The 16,634-nt window shown below is 40.6% G+C and overlaps 6 protein-coding genes and 1 pseudogene across 8 annotated transcripts; 2 read left to right on the top strand and 5 right to left on the bottom strand.

Annotated features, from left to right (window-relative positions):
* On the bottom strand, positions 215-3,033 carry LOC104701994. The gene is made up of 8 exons (XM_010417782.1): positions 2,871-3,033; positions 2,418-2,613; positions 1,996-2,058; positions 1,696-1,832; positions 1,534-1,571; positions 1,395-1,440; positions 806-970; positions 215-507 (listed from the first exon to the last, which is right to left on the bottom strand). Exons 1-8 carry the CDS (start codon positions 2,986-2,988, stop codon positions 350-352), a joined length of 921 nt encoding a protein of 306 aa, XP_010416084.1. The 5' UTR covers positions 2,989-3,033; the 3' UTR covers positions 215-349.
* Positions 3,033-6,988, bottom strand: LOC104701995 (leucine-rich repeat receptor-like protein kinase PEPR1). Of its 3 annotated transcripts, none has more exons than XM_010417785.2 (3): positions 4,667-6,988; positions 3,746-4,540; positions 3,033-3,601 (listed from the first exon to the last, which is right to left on the bottom strand). In XM_010417785.2, the coding sequence occupies exons 1-3, from the start codon at positions 6,720-6,722 to the stop codon at positions 3,213-3,215; spliced, it is 3,240 nt and encodes a 1,079-aa protein (XP_010416087.1). In that variant the 5' UTR covers positions 6,723-6,988; the 3' UTR covers positions 3,033-3,212. The 3 variants fall into 3 exon arrangements, with proteins under 3 accessions (XP_010416087.1, XP_010416086.1, XP_010416085.1); XM_010417784.2 differs by having other exon boundaries at positions 3,746-6,178; positions 6,251-6,987; XM_010417783.2 differs by having other exon boundaries at positions 3,746-6,988.
* On the bottom strand, positions 7,653-8,536 carry LOC104701993 (leucine-rich repeat receptor-like protein kinase PEPR1). The gene is made up of 2 exons (XM_010417781.2): positions 8,401-8,536; positions 7,653-8,328 (listed from the first exon to the last, which is right to left on the bottom strand). The coding sequence occupies exon 2, from the start codon at positions 8,231-8,233 to the stop codon at positions 7,736-7,738; it is 498 nt and encodes a 165-aa protein (XP_010416083.1). The 5' UTR covers positions 8,234-8,328; positions 8,401-8,536; the 3' UTR covers positions 7,653-7,735.
* Positions 8,825-11,362, bottom strand: LOC104701991 (protein LOW PSII ACCUMULATION 3, chloroplastic). The gene is made up of 12 exons (XM_010417778.2): positions 11,045-11,362; positions 10,923-10,953; positions 10,724-10,816; positions 10,572-10,634; positions 10,340-10,451; positions 10,155-10,240; positions 9,975-10,033; positions 9,780-9,882; positions 9,624-9,684; positions 9,336-9,418; positions 9,150-9,230; positions 8,825-9,068 (listed from the first exon to the last, which is right to left on the bottom strand). Exons 1-12 carry the CDS (start codon positions 11,287-11,289, stop codon positions 9,009-9,011), a joined length of 1,077 nt encoding a protein of 358 aa, XP_010416080.1. The 5' UTR covers positions 11,290-11,362; the 3' UTR covers positions 8,825-9,008.
* On the top strand, positions 11,364-13,969 carry LOC104701992 ((R)-mandelonitrile lyase-like). The gene is made up of 3 exons (XM_010417779.2): positions 11,364-11,849; positions 12,046-13,561; positions 13,654-13,969. The coding sequence occupies exons 1-3, from the start codon at positions 11,747-11,749 to the stop codon at positions 13,691-13,693; spliced, it is 1,659 nt and encodes a 552-aa protein (XP_010416081.1). The 5' UTR covers positions 11,364-11,746; the 3' UTR covers positions 13,694-13,969.
* LOC104701990 lies at positions 14,036-15,079 on the top strand (annotated as a pseudogene).
* Positions 15,132-16,530, bottom strand: LOC104701989 (ESCRT-related protein CHMP1B-like). Its single transcript, XM_010417776.2, has 2 exons — positions 16,032-16,530; positions 15,132-15,618 (listed from the first exon to the last, which is right to left on the bottom strand). Exons 1-2 carry the CDS (start codon positions 16,354-16,356, stop codon positions 15,332-15,334), a joined length of 612 nt encoding a protein of 203 aa, XP_010416078.1. The 5' UTR covers positions 16,357-16,530; the 3' UTR covers positions 15,132-15,331.

Below are 16,634 nucleotides of genomic sequence, written 5' to 3'. Positions count from 1 at the left end.
GCCTTGAAAAAGATGAAATTTTCTTACACAACCTATCCTTTACCACTCTTTTTTCTTCTTTCGGTTGTCGTGTAACCATTTCAAAATATTTTGTCTGTATCCTCAATTTACCAATGAACTATGCACAACAATCTATAAAAACCGATTTTGGTTTTTCCAAAAGATATTTCAATAGTTTAGAATCGAAAGTCATGANTTTTTTTTTTTTTTTTTTTTTTGTTGCTTAGAAGGATATCAGAATCTTACAAGTTACATATAGGACACGATTCGTTTAAAATTTCCAATACAAGCTAAAGGTGAAAAGCTTGGAATCTAAGCTAATACGAAAGCCTCCTTGATTCATCATCCATCATCTGTATTGTTTGACCATAAGAATGTCGGAGCATAATCTTTGAGGCACTTGTTGCAGTTCTTTACCTTCTTGCCATGCCTGTCCTACGCATACACCCGGACCTATATGCCGTATGTATATGACGACGCTGTCGTTGAATGGATACGGATGCTTTGCTGCAAAGAGAAAAACAGACGAAGCTATGGGTTTAGAGACACCTTTTCTATATGCTATACTCAAACCTGAGATGTGTTTCTCAATTAACTTTACTCAAACGCTCAATTGCTCCAAGATGAATGATTTTTCAGTAGAAACTTTCTGGTTTTATAGAAGGTTTTGCAAAAGAAATGCTCAGAGTTGTGAATCATTGTATAAAGTTTCAGACTAGCATAACACAAGTGAGGACTAATAGTCTGTCTGTGCAAGGAACGTGTAAATGGCTAATCTCAAATCAGTATAAGCAATGAGTCTTACATGGTCGAGGAAAGCCTTGTGGGTAATCTTCAATAGCAAGAAGCCCATCGCCAAATTTGCATGCTACATCACAGGGTTCCTCTGTGGCCATTACTTCCATAGCTTCTGTAACCTCAAAGTATAGAGGACTAAGAGCATTGGCAAGGGTTGAAACTACTGGTCCACCTGCAGGATGACATCTCTTGAGACTATTTTTGTAAATAGTACAACAGAAATTGCATGACAATCACTTATGCTCATTCACCAACTGCGGAAAGATTTTATAAAGTTAAAGATGCATACAAACCATAAAATATCTTAAATGCAACATTAGCTTTGTGGAAAAGGAATAAGTCACACATGTTCCAAAATCTATTGCAGGCAGCTGAGTAAAAAGCCTAAACAACAAGCCATACTGAAAATTGTTTGTCTTGAAATCATTTTCCTATATCAGTTTCAATGATATAAGCTCACATTTGATCTGTACATTGTTAGATAGAGTTCAGCATCAACTTAGATATGCCTTAAATGTTGGGATTATACTCGAAGCAACTGCAAATGGAAAAGTGTTGTTTATTTTGAGAGAAACATTAATTGGATCAAGACTTACCACAAACTCGCCCATAGGTCTGTCCGTTGCTGGAGCGAAACACAGCCTACCAAGTAATATACAAATTATGTCAAGAAGATAGCGCATGACAGATGCTGCCGAGTAAAATAGGGATGGAAGTGATATCAGTCCGACTAACCATCTTGAAGAAACTTATCCAAGATATGATTAGCGGACCTGAACAATAAGAGAGAAATACTTTATAAGTTTTAACGAACATCAACATCAAGATACATAACCACACGCATACAACATACAAATTCATTTATATATGTAGGGGCTCAGACCTAAAATGGATTACCCTGACTTGTTCGGCAGTTAAAGTATTCGAGTGAAATTTCCGCATCTCCAGTAGAGAATAACCTGGAAGCAGTCATTTTGGCTAGCTTTGGATTGTCGTAACGAGTGCTTGCTATTTCCCATGCTCGTGATATAAGCCTGCACACATACACTCTCATGAAGAAAATTGTACATGCCAAAACATGCACTAAGTTTTCTTTCCATGTCAACTTTGGCAAATAAATCCAATCTTTTCCAAGAGGAATAAGTAAACCACATGACATAGAAACCTAAATACTGATAAGAGTTCAGTAAGAATGACCTCGGCTCTAATAATTGCAGCAAATGGTGGCGCCTCTCTTCGGGGATCTCTTCAATCTTCTTCCTGTAAATATATCAACTCTATTAAACAGTCATCTTATTATTTTATAATAAGCCAGATGAAATCTAACAGTGAATTGCATGAACTAGTGGTAGACTGGTAGTATAATGCTTTGAGATATATAACGTAATTAATTAACAGGTCACTGGAGAGCAACCCCGAGACTATACTAAATCTCGTCCTGGGAAATTTCATACCCTCCAAGAAAAGATCCTATTTACTATAGCAAGCTCGCGCAGCCAAGTTAAAACTGAGACTGCAACATGTGGTGGCTAACAAAATTCCACTAAACTAAACATGCAAGCCAGCTGCTTAAGACTGAATTAAAATGCTGGAACTCAATCAACCGAAAGCAGACTAACCATAGATAAGCAGCCGGGTTAAATGAAGCAGGGTCCAATGGAATCAACTCCTTGGGGGGATCAAGAAACGTCACAACATCAGATTCATCAACATAAACCCTTTTACCATTAGGAAGAGTTTCATAAGGTTTTTCATCCCATGGAGATTCATATCCTCTCCCTCCACGAACAGCCAAAACCACACCACGATACAACCCTGTAAAACCCAAAATATATCACACAAATCTCTTTTTTTTTCTTCTCTTTAGAAACCCAAACAAGACTCAGAAACATAAAATCAACAAGGATACTAAAAATCACAAGAAATAACTGAACTCTCAACTTCTAAAATTATTACTAAACACAGTCACCTCAATTTGATATCAACCAAGTAACTAGAAGTGTGTACAGTATAAAGCTTCCCCAGAAAAAAAAAAATCATTAAAATGAAAGAGACGAAGAGCCTAAGCTCACTGTTCGAGAGAGGAAACGCAAGCTGCGGCTTTCTCTTCCGGTGAATCGAGCCGTCAACCGCCGGCGTGAGTACCGGAGTCCGTATAAGCCCACTCTCCCGTACCGCCCCTATCTTCATCTCCGGCCAAACGAATATGTTTTAAAATTAAAATAAAACAGAAATTTTTGATAAACGATATATTTATTGCACAAACACGGTTACAATTAAAGGGGTTACAATTAAAGGGCCGTCACAATTGGGCCTTACGTGGGCCCATATATTACATTATTGGCCGAGTTATACATTACGAGCAGCTAAACAATACCACACGGTTCCTCAATTCCTTCTGCTCCGAGTCCTACCTACACAGTAGAGTAACTTCTTTCAGAGGGGCAACTTCTTTCAAGATACTTGACATCTTCCAACAGTTTCACCGCATCTCTCATCGTTGGTCTCATTCCCGGATCTTTATCAGTACAGCTCAGTGCCAGTTCCGTCACTTGAATCACCTGTTCCCTAAGATTCGAATCCAGAAGCTCGTCCACGAGAGTAGGATCGACGATTGTTGTCACCATGTCTTCCACATTGTTGTCCTTGCTACTGCTCAACACTGATCTCACCCAGCTTACTATATCTGTACTGTCCGGGAAGGATTTGTCCACCGCTTTCTTCCTTGTTACCATCTCGAGCAGCACAACTCCGTAACTGTAAACATCTGATTCTCTTCCCCTTACGGTTTTGTATGCGTTTTCTGCACAGTTTCATTGGTAGATTTAGCCATTGATCCAGCCAAATAAGAAACTGAGTATCTAGACAACAAGCTTGCTAATTTAACTAAACTCCTAACAGGTAAACACTAAAACAGTCTACTATGTATAATGAGAAGATGCATTACCTGGTGCAATGTACCCGGTGGTGCCTGTAACAGTTGCAGTTGAAACCGTTGAGTCATCAAGAAGGCGAGCCAAACCAAAATCCCCAATGTGAGGCTCCAAGTCTGAGTCCATGAGTATGTTTTCTGGTTTGATGTCACGGTGAACAATCGGGGGATGACAGTCATAGTGTAGATAGGACAGTCCGTGAGCAACACCAAGCGCTACGTTGAACCGTGCAGACCAATCTAGCGTATTATCTTTTGGACTAACGCCGTGGAGAACATCGTACAGGCTTCCTTTGGGCATGTATCTATACAACATCAAACCATCGTCTTTCCTCAGCCAAAACCCTTCTAACTTAATCAGATTCCTGTGCCTGACTTGACCAATGGTATCGATCTCTCTCATCATACTCTGGTTCGCCCGGATGTGAGATGCAAAGACGAGTCTCTTCACAGCGTAGACCTTTCCCGAGCCTAAAGAAGCTCTGTATACAACTCCGTGAGCTCCTCTTCCAATGATATACTTTTCATTTAGATTGTCAGTTGCTGCAAGAACTTTGTTCAGCAACAAAGATGGGCCTTCCTCCTGTGTGAAGACATAAGCATCTTCCTCTTTCTCTGGTCTTCCTTTGCGTCGGCGTAGGCAAATTAAAACAAGGGCAAGAACCACAACCAAGACAAATATAGAGGATATGACCGCTATAAGTGCAATCTTCCAGGTGCTGAGGCCACTTTGATTCTTGCAGTACTTCAATCCGCTGTGGCTATTGTTGCTACCAGAGAAGGAACGTGGAAAGCAGAGACTGGGATTTCCTGAAAACATCGAAAGGTCAGAGATCAACTCTTTCTTTAAGTGTACCGGTATTGAACCATTGAACAGATTGTTCGAGACATCAACACGCAGCAATGATTCAAGATTCTCAAGAACCGACAATGAACCTGTCAAATTGTTGTTGGATATGTTGAGTCTTGTTAGTCTGTCAAGATCCCCCAACTTGGAAGGAATATCACCTGTCAATCCGTTTCCGCTAAGGTCCAAATCATAAGTCAGAACCTCTATCGACCCAAGAGACGAAGGAATCTCACCACCAAAAGCATTTTGAGCTATCTGCAGAGTTGACAGCTTTCTAAGCTCAGGAAAGAACTGTGGAATACCTCCTGAAAACCGGTTATCGTTGAGAACCAAAGTCGCCAAGCCTTTCCAGTTACTAAACTCTGAAGGAATCGAACCGTTTAATGAGTTGTAGCCAACATCAAAACGCTCAAAATTCACACACTTAGACAGCTGGGCTGGTAAAGGGCCTTCAAGAAGATTACGTGAAAGATTCAAATAGCCAAGGCTTTGTAGATTCCCAAGTTGTGAAGGTATCTGTCCTGTGAGTTTGTTTCGAGACAGGTTGATGCTAGAGAGATTCCTACAGCTTCCGAGGCTCCCCGGGATTGGTCCTTCAAAGTTGTTGCTATTGAAATCAAGAAATTGAAGGCTATGATCCTGAGAAAACTCAGGAAGAAGACCTGAAAGGTTGTTTTCTCTAAGGATGAATCTCGTGATGGTCTTACAGTTACCAATAGAAGTTGGTATTGTACCGTGAAGCTGATTAGTACCCAAATTGAGAATACTCAACTTCCTTCCATGGCATAGATTCGGAGGTATCTGTCCTGTGAGTTTGTTATCAATAAAGTCAATCTCTTCTAAGCTGCTGTTCACACCTAAACCCGGCGGTATTGGTCCATAAAAGCTGTTGTTGAAGAGCGTAGCGATCTTTAGACGCTTCATCTGGGCCATTTCCACAGGTAGTTCTCCTGTGAGATTGTTTTGATAAACCAGCAACTGCGTAAGACTCTGACTCTTCCATATCTCCATAGGAATCTCACCCGAGAACCGGTTTTCGAAAAGCTCTAAACTTTCTAGCTTCTTCAGCTTCCCTAATGTACTAGGTATCTCCCCTCCAAGCTGGTTGTTGTTCAGCTTCAACAAGTTCAAGCTACTACAGTTCCCAAGCTCCGCGGGGATACTCCCAGAGAGACGATTCTCTGAAAGGTTTATATCTGTAAGCTTGTTTAACAGACCCAATGAAGGAGGGATTGTACCTGATAAGTTACCATCCACAATAACTAGAGCGTCAAGGTTACTGCAATTCCCCAATTCAGGAGGGACACCACCTTCGAATTTATTGTAAGACAAATCTAAAGTCAACAGATTCTTGCAGTTTGGTGAGCCTAAACGTAACGGCCCTCCTAGGCTGTTGTTACCAACAAACAGATCAGTGAGATTCCCCAAAAGATTAAGACTTTCAGGTAACGAACCAACTAACTTGTTCCTGTGGAGATACAGAATCTGCAAACCACTGCAGTTCCCAATCGAGTCAGGGATGTTACCAGATAACTGATTCTCAAACATACGCAGATCCACTATCTCCTTAGCTTCACCGATACTTTGAGGAATCGGACCTGTTAAATTGTTGTACTCCAGATTTAGAATCTGCAACTTGGGAATTCGAAACAAGGATTCAGGTAACTCACCGGTGAGGAAGTTTGTGTAAAGATAAAGCAACTCCAAGCTCTTCAAGCTACCAAGAGTATCTGGGATCTCACCGGAGAAACTGTTTTCAGATAAATCTAAAGAAACGAGCTTGGTACAGTTTCCTAAAGTGGAAGGTATAGTTCCAGAGAAATTGTTACTACTCAGATCCAAAACCTGCAAGCTTTTGAGCTCTCCAATTTCAGGACCCAACTGACCTGAAACCCTAGAACGAGTGAAGTTGAGAGAATCAACATTCTTAGAATCGTCACAAGTGATACCAAACCAGTTACATGGAGTGGCTTCAGATGCGTTCACCTTCCATGTCGAAGTTAGTTCCGGTGGCACTTTGTCTAAATGCTTCAGAAGCGAGAGTAGAGTTAACCCATCCGAGTTTAAACAAGAAACTAAACGGATCGAGAGAAAGAGACAGAAAAGAAGAAGAATTTTAAACAACCCAACAAGATTCTTCATTTCTGAGATTATCAAAAGTCAAGAAACATGCCCTGGCCTCTTGTATCGAATCAAGATTGGAATTTGTAGCTCAAAGCCCTCAGCAGAATAAAGCTTTTTGCATGAGAGAGAGAAGGGGGAAAAGGACAAGACTTGATTGATGGGTATTATTTAACTGATGATTCTTGCCGTTTTTTATGACGAGACAAGATGTTGTTTTTGGCCTTTTATGAACCAACAACAAACGAGTGTGAGCTCCTTCAACGCGTTTTCTCTTTTGCACGCCGTTTCTCATTCAGTCTTCTTTCTTTCCGTTTTCAGACACACGTGTTTTTATAGAAAGAAGTCGTCTCTGTTTCTTTGATTCCTAGCGTGAAACGTGAATCTTTTCCAATATTCTACGACGATGTCGTTTACAGGTTTATCCAAAAAGAGTAAGAAACTGTTAACACATCAATAACGAAGTTAAAAAAGCATTTCATTTAATAATTTGGACTTTTCGGTTGGTGAATAGTCAATTTGTGGGAGTTGGGTAGGTTTTGGATCCATTATTAAATTCAGTACCAAGAACGCATTACCAAGTACCAACCATTGAATAAACTGATTGCAAACGTTAACAACACAGTCCACTATCTAATTTTAAAATTTGATATCATACGTGTAATTGGTGTATAACAATCTTTTTGGATACTATTTGATAAGAACAGCTAAACGTTTGCTTAGAACTGAACAAATTGACTTTCAAAATCATGACTAAGGTAAGCTTCCGAGAAAAATATATAGAATAAGAGAATTTTGATTCCACGTTTCTTTTTTATAGAATTTTAAATTCACATGTCGTATATGAATTTGGATCTAATCAACCGACACTTTTTATGAATATCTCACTAACATGCGGTATATCTATTTTAATAGTGAGATAAACATATAAAAATGAGTTGATAGTGAAGATGTTATTATTAATAATTTAATATAATGTCACTGGATAATTAAATTATTACTGAAAACGCATGTGAAAAGCTCGGATTTTTGGTCTACAACGTTATGATATAGATGGTTGTTTTCTTTTCACTAACACTAAGGGTGGTCAACTCTTTCCAGTTACTAAACTTTGAAGGAACCGAGCCGTCTAATAAGTTAAACCCAAGATTCAAGTGACTAAGGTTACGTAGCATCACAAGGTCCGTAGGAATATTCCCCGTGAGCTTGTTTCGATACAGATTGATGGTCGTGAGCTTCCTACAGCTTCCGAGGCTACGGGGGACTGGTCCTTGAAAGCAGTTGCTATTGAGATCGAGAAACGTAAGATCGTGATTCTGAGAAAAGTCAGGAAGAAGACCTGAGAGGTTGTTTTCTCTGAGGATGAATCTGCTTAGTGTCTTGCACTGACTAACAAATGGTGGTATTTTACCGTGAAGCCGACTAGATTTTAAGTTAAACACTGTCAACATCTTTCCATGACAGAGGTTGTGTGGTATCTCTCCTGTAAGATTGTTACCAATGACATCTATAATCTCTAGCTTGCTGTTCATACCTAAACCAGGTGGTATCACTCCATAAAAGCTGTTGTTGAAGAGCGTAACGATCTTGAGATTCTTGAGCTCGGTTATTTCTGTTGGTATTTGTCCTGTGAGATTGTTTAGATAGATTAGTAACTGCGTAAGACTCTGAATCTTCCATATCTCAATGGGAATCTCACCCGAAAACCGGTTTTCGAAAAGCTCCAGACTTTCTAACTTCTTTAGCTTACCTAATGCACTCGGAATCCTCCCTCCGAGTTGGTTGTTGTTGAGCTTTAACGTGCTTAAGTTGGTGCAGTTTCCGAGCTCCGCAGATCAAGAAGTTCCTTAGCCTCACCAACATTTTGAGGAATTAACCCGGTTAGGTTGTTTCGCTCGACATGCAGATAGTTCAATGCCGGAATTTGAAACAAGGAATTAGGCAACCCCCCGGTAAGGAAGTTGCTGTAAAGATACAGATCGGCCAAGCTCTTCAAGCTACCAAGAGTATCCGGGATCTTACGGCAAATAAAGGAGATCTTTAGTATTCTAGCCTAAATTGTTCGCAATTTCCTATGATTATTCATTAGTCTGCCATTGAATTGAAGAAAGAATTATAAAAGCGGGTGGAACAGACACTATCATAATTGGACTGAGTTATATATAGAAAATATTTTCAAACTATCTTTTATCATTCCCATTAACATCTCCCAAACTCTCTCTACAACTTTGCACATATACAAGTTTAAATTTTCCCAATCTTGAGAGACAAACTTACCAAAAGTATGAATCCATGACTTGGCATCGTTCAGTTACGCCAATTAGATGATGCCTCAAGCTCCACATCCTCTTCCCACCAAGTTGCCGACTGTAATACCATCAAGTTCCAACCAGTTTAAGTTTCTATGTGCACATGCAAGAAACAGACAAACACAATCTAGACCAATACCTTGTATCCCCTACGCAGGAACTCGAGTGAGCTTCCTTTCTCTTCTTGTAGTCCCAGAACCTGCAACAGCTCTTCCTTCGTCTGTTTGTATCCACATCAATCAAAGCTTGTTAGTTGTTACTTTTTTTCTGAGGGTTGGGTGAAAACGACTATATACAAAAGGTTAAATGCTTTTAGCGCACATACTTCACCCAACGTGAAACGAGTAGGGCTTTCGGCAACACACGCGAATGAACCATCAGTTTGCTTAAGCATCACCTGCCATGGTCCTGCATTAGATTTTTGCATTAGATATGAATCGAGAAACACTTTCTCAAAATTCAGGCCACTGGTATTCAGAATGGTTCTGCAAATCTAATAGAGAGATAGAAACTAGCATCACATCTCGGTCAGTGATCAAGGAAGTCACAGAACATACAGGCACAGTTATGCTATATATAAATTTAGTCCCGGAAAGACTAGTTTAGCATTTACCAGGATATTGTCGAAAAAGTGCTCCATTGTAGTTCAAGACAAACGGTGCCACTGCCACTGTCTTAGCCAAGCAACACAAACAAATATTATGCTGCTTTATTTATGCAAGCAGACAAGAAGGTCTGCTGAGAAATTATCATCATTATTGGCAAGTACCTTAGAATACTCTCTGATTCGGATATAAAAGACAGGAATAAATTGAGAAAGAAACCGGTAGTGCAGATCTTTAGGGGGAAAGCCAAGTAGCCCTAGGTCAGCACTGCACTAAAGTTCAGTTGTTACCAGAAGTGAGGAAACAGAGAGAGATTGAGTTACAAAAGAAAAAAATCGAGGTCTCGATAGAGGTAATACCGCAAGGTATCTAGCTCAAGATTAAACAGAAGAGCTGGGGTTGAACTTGCAAAGGTTTCCTGCAAGAAGAGACCAACAACATACAGATTGTGATTGACTAAGACGGCACCAATAAAATTCAAAAATGACTATAGCCAAGTTCCATGTTAACATACGAAAAGATAGGAAGGAATCCAATACCACAAACTTCTCAATAAAAGAGAGTTCCCGAGTGCTGCAATTGATAAACATATAAAGGGTCGGTGGCTCCTTGGGCTCCCAAGAACCTGTAGGAACACATAATCCACATGACTAAATGCAACATAAGCAAAAATCCAAGTAAAAAGGGACGATATTAGAGAAAATGATTGTAGTGTTAGCTATACCTTCGTTATCATCTTCAAAATCAAAGTCCAGGGTACTCCTTATGGACCTGAAGAAATTTGTGACAGAAGTACCAGGTATATCATCTAGAGAACCAATACTTATGCCATCAACCTGATGAGAAACACACACAAAATGAAGCCGTTGTTAAGTACTCACTCAAGCGTTCAATATCTCAGAAGGTTATATCCTAACATATGCTAAACACAGCAAACTGTAAGTTTCAATTTCTACCGAATCAAATGCCGCTTTGAAGCGTTGCGAAGCTCTACGCTTCTCAGGCTTGTCAGGAAAAACCTGAAGCATGTTTGATATTCATAAGGTCAGAAGAACAAAATAAAAAGAAGTGAGTAATAAATAGAGTAATGAAGGAGATAGAATTATACAATGCAAGCTCTTGTCTCTACTTTCTCCTGAAGTTTGCGAACAACAGTTATGGCCAACTGTATGTTAGCATCAATAAAGTCGTCTGAAGAGCCCTACAACAACAATGTTTTACAAATCTAACACAGTTACATCAACCCAAATTGCTAAAAAAACTAAGTGTCAATGGTAACAAGATAGCAAAAAAAAAAAAATATATACCTTGTAAGAAGAAATGCTACTAGGCAAAGGCCTACACATTAGAGCAAAAGACACCATTATAACCACGAACCCAGAACACAAAAATTGAACAATTGAGATAAGAGTAAGAGAAGGAGGATTACGGGAAATCAATCTCCAAACGAGATTTTGAATCCTGGAGAGCGTAAGCGAGTGAATTGGCGGCGTCAGAGGCTAGAACCTCGTACGACTTGGGCTTATACAATGGGACACCTCTCTTAGTTTCGGAGTCAGAAGAAGTCGATGAGAGTGCGCCGCCACTGTTAGCTTTGGCTCCGCATCTGATCTTCCTGCTGCTTAGAAGAATCGAGGGAGAAGAGAAGAGCGCCGGTAACATCGCCATCGCCATTTTTGCTCACTCTCTCTCTCTCTCTTTAGACGACGGTACGGTAGTGATAACACTGGCTACAGTCTAATCCGCACAACCTCATGACACGTGACTAAATCTTGTCATCTTATCTTAACCGAATTGAACCGGAATTTGATTGGCAGAGTAATCAAACCGGTATTCCTAACGGCCGTCAAAAGATATGTGGATGGGCGCAAGGTTACAATCTATTGACAACCGTTGATCTAAACTGGGGTTTAGTTATCATCGACGGCTATGAGTACTTTAAAGAGCTGAGGAAACACTCATAACAGAAAACAATCGCGCCATTGGAGTCTTCTTCATTTTTTGACAACTTCTTCTTCGACTCTGTTTCTCTCTCTCTCTCTCTCTTTAACTGAGAAAGTTCTCTCTTTCCCGAGAAAATTTAATTTTCTTTCTGCTCTCTGAGAAAAAATCTTGTAACCGAAGAGCGAGAATGATGAAACGGATTGATACTTCTCTTCTGTACACGGCGTTCGTTGTGCTTCTTCTTCTTGGAGTAGTTCCTCGATCTGATGCAAGGTCACGCTCTAGTCGACGTAAGTTTACCAAGAAAAATTTCGATAGAATCTCGTGTTCATGCTTGAATCGTTGTTAATCTTTAGAGACGATGATGTTTCTTTGATCTCCCTGTATCGCTTTTGAGTAATTTGCAAGAAAACGATGATCGATGATTTGGTTTTTGAGATTCTTCTGTTTCATCGTTGTTTCTTACTATTGTAATCTTCGTTGCAGCGCCAAGTTTCATGCGATTCGTGTCGAACGCAACTGATTTTGCGTCGGAGGATTACTACGACTATATAATCGTCGGAGGAGGTACGGCGGGATGTCCACTTGCCGCCACGCTTTCGCAATCTTTCAGGGTTCTTCTGCTTGAACGTGGCGGCGTTCCGTACAACAGACCTCACGTGATGTCGCACGATGGTTTCTTGACCACACTCACTGACGTCAACAACTTTGACTCGCCGGCTCAGTCCTTCGTCTCTGAGGAAGGAGTTCCTAACGCCAGAGGCCGTGTTCTTGGAGGAAGCAGTGCGATCAATGCTGGGTTCTATAGCCGTGCTGATAAACAGTTCTTTGAGAATTCGGGTCTTAAGTGGGATCTGACTAGTGTGAATCAGTCTTATGAGTGGGTTGAGAGAGCTATCGTGTTTAGACCTCAGCTTAGGACTTGGCAGACTGCGATTAGGGATGCGTTGCTTGAGGTTGGTGTACATCCGTTTAATGGATTCACCTTGGAGCATAAAGTTGGGACTAAGATCGGAGGGTCTACGTTTGATCGTGCTGGGAGGAGACACAGCTCTGCAGATCTTCTCAGGTATGCAAGAAGTTCCAACATTAGAGTTGCAGTTTACGCAACTGTTGAGAGAGTACTGCTCGCTTCATCTCCAAGTGTCTCGGGCGCCAACGTATCTGCGATTGGAGTGGTTTACCGTGATCAGCTGGGACGTTACCATCACGCGATGATACGAGACAGGGGAGAGGTGATATTGTCAGCTGGTGCACTCGGTAGCCCACAGTTGCTTTTTCTTAGTGGGATTGGTCCAAGGAGTTATCTTTCGACTTGGGGGATCCCAGTGGCTCTTGACCAGCCTCATGTGGGAGATTTTGTGTATGATAACCCGAGGAACGGTATCTCCATTGTTCCTCCGGTTCCAATGGAGAGCTCACTGATTCAAGTGGTGGGTATTACTGAGGAAGGGGCTTTTCTGGAGGCTGCTTCCAATGTGATTCCTTTTGCTTCGCCTTTACATTCTGTGTTCATCAGAGCGCCAGCTTCTCCTTTGTACGTCCCTGTGACAACTATAATGGAAAAGATCCTAGGTCCAGTGTCTATTGGTTTACTAAGGCTGGCCTCAACGGATGTGAGGATAAACCCAGTTGTTAGATTCAACTACTTCAGTGATCCACAAGATCTAGAGAGATGTGTCAATGGGACTAGGAAGATTGGAGAAATACTCAGGAGCCGAGCTATGCAGGACTTTATGATCAGGGAATGGTTTGGGAACCGTAGATTCAGGTTTGTTGGAGCTCCATTGCCTGTGGACCAATCAAATGATCTAGTGATGGCAGATTTCTGCAGACGGACTGTGAGCACAATCTGGCACTACCATGGAGGCGCTGTTGTGGGAAAAGTAGTGGACTCTGATCTCAAAGTCATTGGTATTAATTCTCTTAGGCTTGTGGATGGATCAACCTTCAATATCTCTCCAGGGACTAATCCTCAGGCTACCTTGATGATGCTTGGAAGGTAGGAAGAAACTTATCAAGTGTATTACTCTTTGAAATTGTATCAGTTCTTTTTGGTGAAACTAAAAATAAACTTCTATATAATAATTGTAGGTACATGGGGCTGAAGATGCTGAGAGAGAGAATGAGATAGAAAACTCCCCGATAGGCTTCTGGATTAGTTCACCTGTAGCTCTCTATCACGTTACTACAGTGAGTTTGTTCAGTCTTTCATTGGACTCCTCGCTTAATTCATGTAATAGAGTATAGTTCATCTATATAGTCGATCAATCTATAAAACAGAATTGAGATGTACTCAGACTAGCCATTATAGTAAAAAATCCAGCCTTCCTATGTCAGAGAGCAAAGGACATGTTCATATTACATATACACATACAGTATGTGACATACTAGAGGAAGTTTAAATCTTAGTAATATACTAATATGAAATCAAGAGGCAATATTCTTTATTTTTTTGGCACTATGATGAAAACTTTTGGAATCTGTTCCATGTAAAGGTTTCCTCTTGAAGTTTCCTGGAATCTCCTACTTCTTTATGTAAAGGAAGATAAGACAATCAAACGCATACCTCTCGTCCTCTTACATTGCTGTCCAGGAATCCAATACCTTCCCATGAAGCTTGACGTCTTTTTATATGTGTTGCTGCAAAAGCGTAACACTCAATTCTTGTTCTTAACAATCCACAACCTGTTTCAGTTCAAAAAACCTTCTTCTGCAGCAAGAACAAGTTTTGTTCTCCTCTTATTGTAAAACTTTGGTTTCTTAGCATCGTCCCTTGCATCGTGTTTACAAAAGTAAGCTCTGAATTAAACAGCAGGAAAGAGACATGGATCAACAACAACAAGGTGATAAGAATCTGACTGTGTTCGTCGGACCCTGGGGAGGAAATGGAGGAACTGCCTGGGATGACGGGATCTATCATGGTGTCCGTGAGATCAGACTAGTATATGATCATTGCATTGACTCCATCACAGTGATCTACGATAAGAATGGTAAACCTGCAAGATCAGAGAAGCATGGAGGTGTGGGAGGCAACAAAACATCAGAGGTTTGTTCCTCTCTTATTCTCTCTTCTGTCTCTCTCATTTTGATTTCTTAAAAATGAACTGAGTGTTTGCAGATAAAGCTGCAATACCCAGACGAGTATCTGATTGGCGTGTGGCTACTACTGTCCAGTGGTCAACAGTGGCACTCCTGTCATTAGATCAATGACATTCAAAAGCAATAAACAAGTTTATGGACCTTACGGAGTTGAACAAGGAACACCCTTCACTTTCTCAGTCAATGGAGGACGCATTGTTGGCATGAATGGTAGGAGCGGCTGGTACCTTGACTCCATCGGTTTCCATCTTTCACGTCCTAAATCAACCAAGATGGTCAACAAGCTTCGGAAGAAGATTCACTGGCTCACAAGGATAGTAGCATCATAAAGTCTATCGCACAGACTTGATCAGATACCATATCTGCATAGAATGTACTAGATAGACTCTACGAATAAAGATGACGGATGTATCTTATAGTCCATAAGACCAAAAGTTACTGCCAAAGATACTCTCTTTAATGCACACAACTCAAAAGGAAAGCATATCATTGTAATGGTAAAAAACTAAAAACACACGAAGGTTTTTCATATTAAGTTATAAACAAAGCATATTTCAAAGTAAGCAATATACACAAATAAGCCCGTGTTTGCGGATAATAGCAGCAACAATTCGGCAAGGATCGCGTGCAAAGTGGCAGATCGTCCAAGCACGGATGTCGGTTAGCGAACTTATCCTCTGGCTTTAAGCTCTGCAAGCCTCCTCGACAAATCATCCTCATCGACTTTCTCCTCTGTCTTAGTAGGAATGGCATGACCAGCAGGCTGAGGAAGTCCCACAGAGACTTCCAAACCATAGTCATCTGCAACCTGCTGCATAAGGCTGTTGACTTCTCCTTCTGGAGTGGACAATGAAGTTGAACCAGCCATAGCGTTCTCCATGAACTCAGCTTGAACCTCCATGTTCACAAACTGCTTCTCGAATGAATCCATCGTCTCAGACATCTTTTGTAGATTGCCTGATAAGAACCAAAAATTGTATCCAACGCAGTGAACAACTGAGACTAAAGGATTTATTTATCACAGAAAGAACAAAAAGATGAACACTTTCATGTATTTCCATAAGAACAAAACCTTTCCTGTCTATCCAGAAGCATCCCTTTAGTTTACATTACCTTAAAATATCTTAACTCATAACTAATACGGAATAAACCATGGTGATGATCATGCACATCCAACCTCAATTTCACAATATTAATCCCTAACTAATGATCAGCAACACAACCACCGACAGAAACAATACTAAAACTCGGAATTTTTCAACCAGCATGAGAAAGGAGACTTCTTTTGTAAAACATTATACTAAACCTATGAGCAGCATCCGAAGATAATAATCAGATCATTCAAATTCAGCAAAAGACGACGATTTTACCTGTGGCAAGAGAAGACTCAAGGGATTTGACGATATTGGTCATGGATTTGGTGATGGTGGCCATCTTAGCCTGGGTATCGAGACGAGCAACAACAGCATCCAGACGAGAAGCGAGACGAAGGTAGTTCATCTGCTCGCTACGCTTACGAATAGCGTTCTCAGCATAGATCCGAGCACCATCCATGTTACCCTTCTCGATCGCCTTCTTCACCTTCAATTTCTCAGCTTTCTCCTCCTTCTCACACTTCCTCGATTGCCTTTGCAGAGACTTGGACGTGAATTTCAAATCAAATATCTGATTCATCAGCTTGTCTGTGTTACCCATGTTGAATTCGATTCCTCTATAGATCTGCCTCCGGTAGAAATTATCAAAAACAAAAAAAAAAGAAGATAGAGACTTTAGGGTTTTCTCTGTATCTGGGAAAAATATATCTTGACGCGTTTTGTTAATGTTTCGAAGAGAGAGATTGAAGAAGAGATCATATGAGAGAGAAGAAAGGAAGCTAATAAAGTCAATTTTGGTTTTCTTAATTTAAATCGGAATTAACCGGTTCAATCAAAACGTCGGTCATACCCGGTTTATGTTTTAAACAGTCACACACA

The sequence above is a fragment of the Camelina sativa genome, chromosome 7 (assembly GCF_000633955.1).
Source record: "Camelina sativa cultivar DH55 chromosome 7, Cs, whole genome shotgun sequence".
Taxonomy (NCBI): Eukaryota; Viridiplantae; Streptophyta; class Magnoliopsida; order Brassicales; family Brassicaceae; genus Camelina; species Camelina sativa.
Note: the sequence above shows the minus strand (reverse complement) of the source record. Positions and strands in the feature narration are given on the sequence as shown.

Coding starts and splice junctions, on each gene's coding strand:
- LOC104701994 (XM_010417782.1), bottom strand. CDS start 2,988: ATGAAGATAGGGGCGGTACGGGAGAGTGGGCTTATACGGACTCCGGTA. Junction 1,441..1,533: donor GGATAAGTTTCTTCAAGATG/GTTAGTCGGACT, acceptor ATTACTTGGTAG/GCTGTGTTTCGCTCCAGCAA. Junction 971..1,394: donor GACCTATGGGCGAGTTTGTG/GTAAGTCTTGAT, acceptor GTCATCCTGCAG/GTGGACCAGTAGTTTCAACC.
- LOC104701995 (XM_010417783.2), bottom strand. CDS start 6,722: ATGAAGAATCTTGTTGGGTTGTTTAAAATTCTTCTTCTTTTCTGTCTC. Junction 3,602..3,745: donor CACCGGGTACATTGCACCAG/GTAATGCATCTT, acceptor GAAACTGTGCAG/AAAACGCATACAAAACCGTA.
- LOC104701993 (XM_010417781.2), bottom strand. CDS start 8,233: ATGAACAGCAAGCTAGAGATTATAGATGTCATTGGTAACAATCTTACA.
- LOC104701991 (XM_010417778.2), bottom strand. CDS start 11,289: ATGGCGATGGCGATGTTACCGGCGCTCTTCTCTTCTCCCTCGATTCTT. Junction 10,635..10,723: donor TAGAGACAAGAGCTTGCATT/GTATAATTCTAT, acceptor AACATGCTTCAG/GTTTTTCCTGACAAGCCTGA. Junction 10,241..10,339: donor TTTTGAAGATGATAACGAAG/GTATAGCTAACA, acceptor GTGTTCCTACAG/GTTCTTGGGAGCCCAAGGAG.
- LOC104701992 (XM_010417779.2), top strand. CDS start 11,747: ATGATGAAACGGATTGATACTTCTCTTCTGTACACGGCGTTCGTTGTG. Junction 11,850..12,045: donor AAGGTCACGCTCTAGTCGAC/GTAAGTTTACCA, acceptor TCTTCGTTGCAG/CGCCAAGTTTCATGCGATTC. Junction 13,562..13,653: donor ACCTTGATGATGCTTGGAAG/GTAGGAAGAAAC, acceptor TAATAATTGTAG/GTACATGGGGCTGAAGATGC.
- LOC104701989 (XM_010417776.2), bottom strand. CDS start 16,356: ATGGGTAACACAGACAAGCTGATGAATCAGATATTTGATTTGAAATTC. Junction 15,619..16,031: donor TGAGTCTTCTCTTGCCACAG/GTAAAATCGTCG, acceptor GGTTCTTATCAG/GCAATCTACAAAAGATGTCT.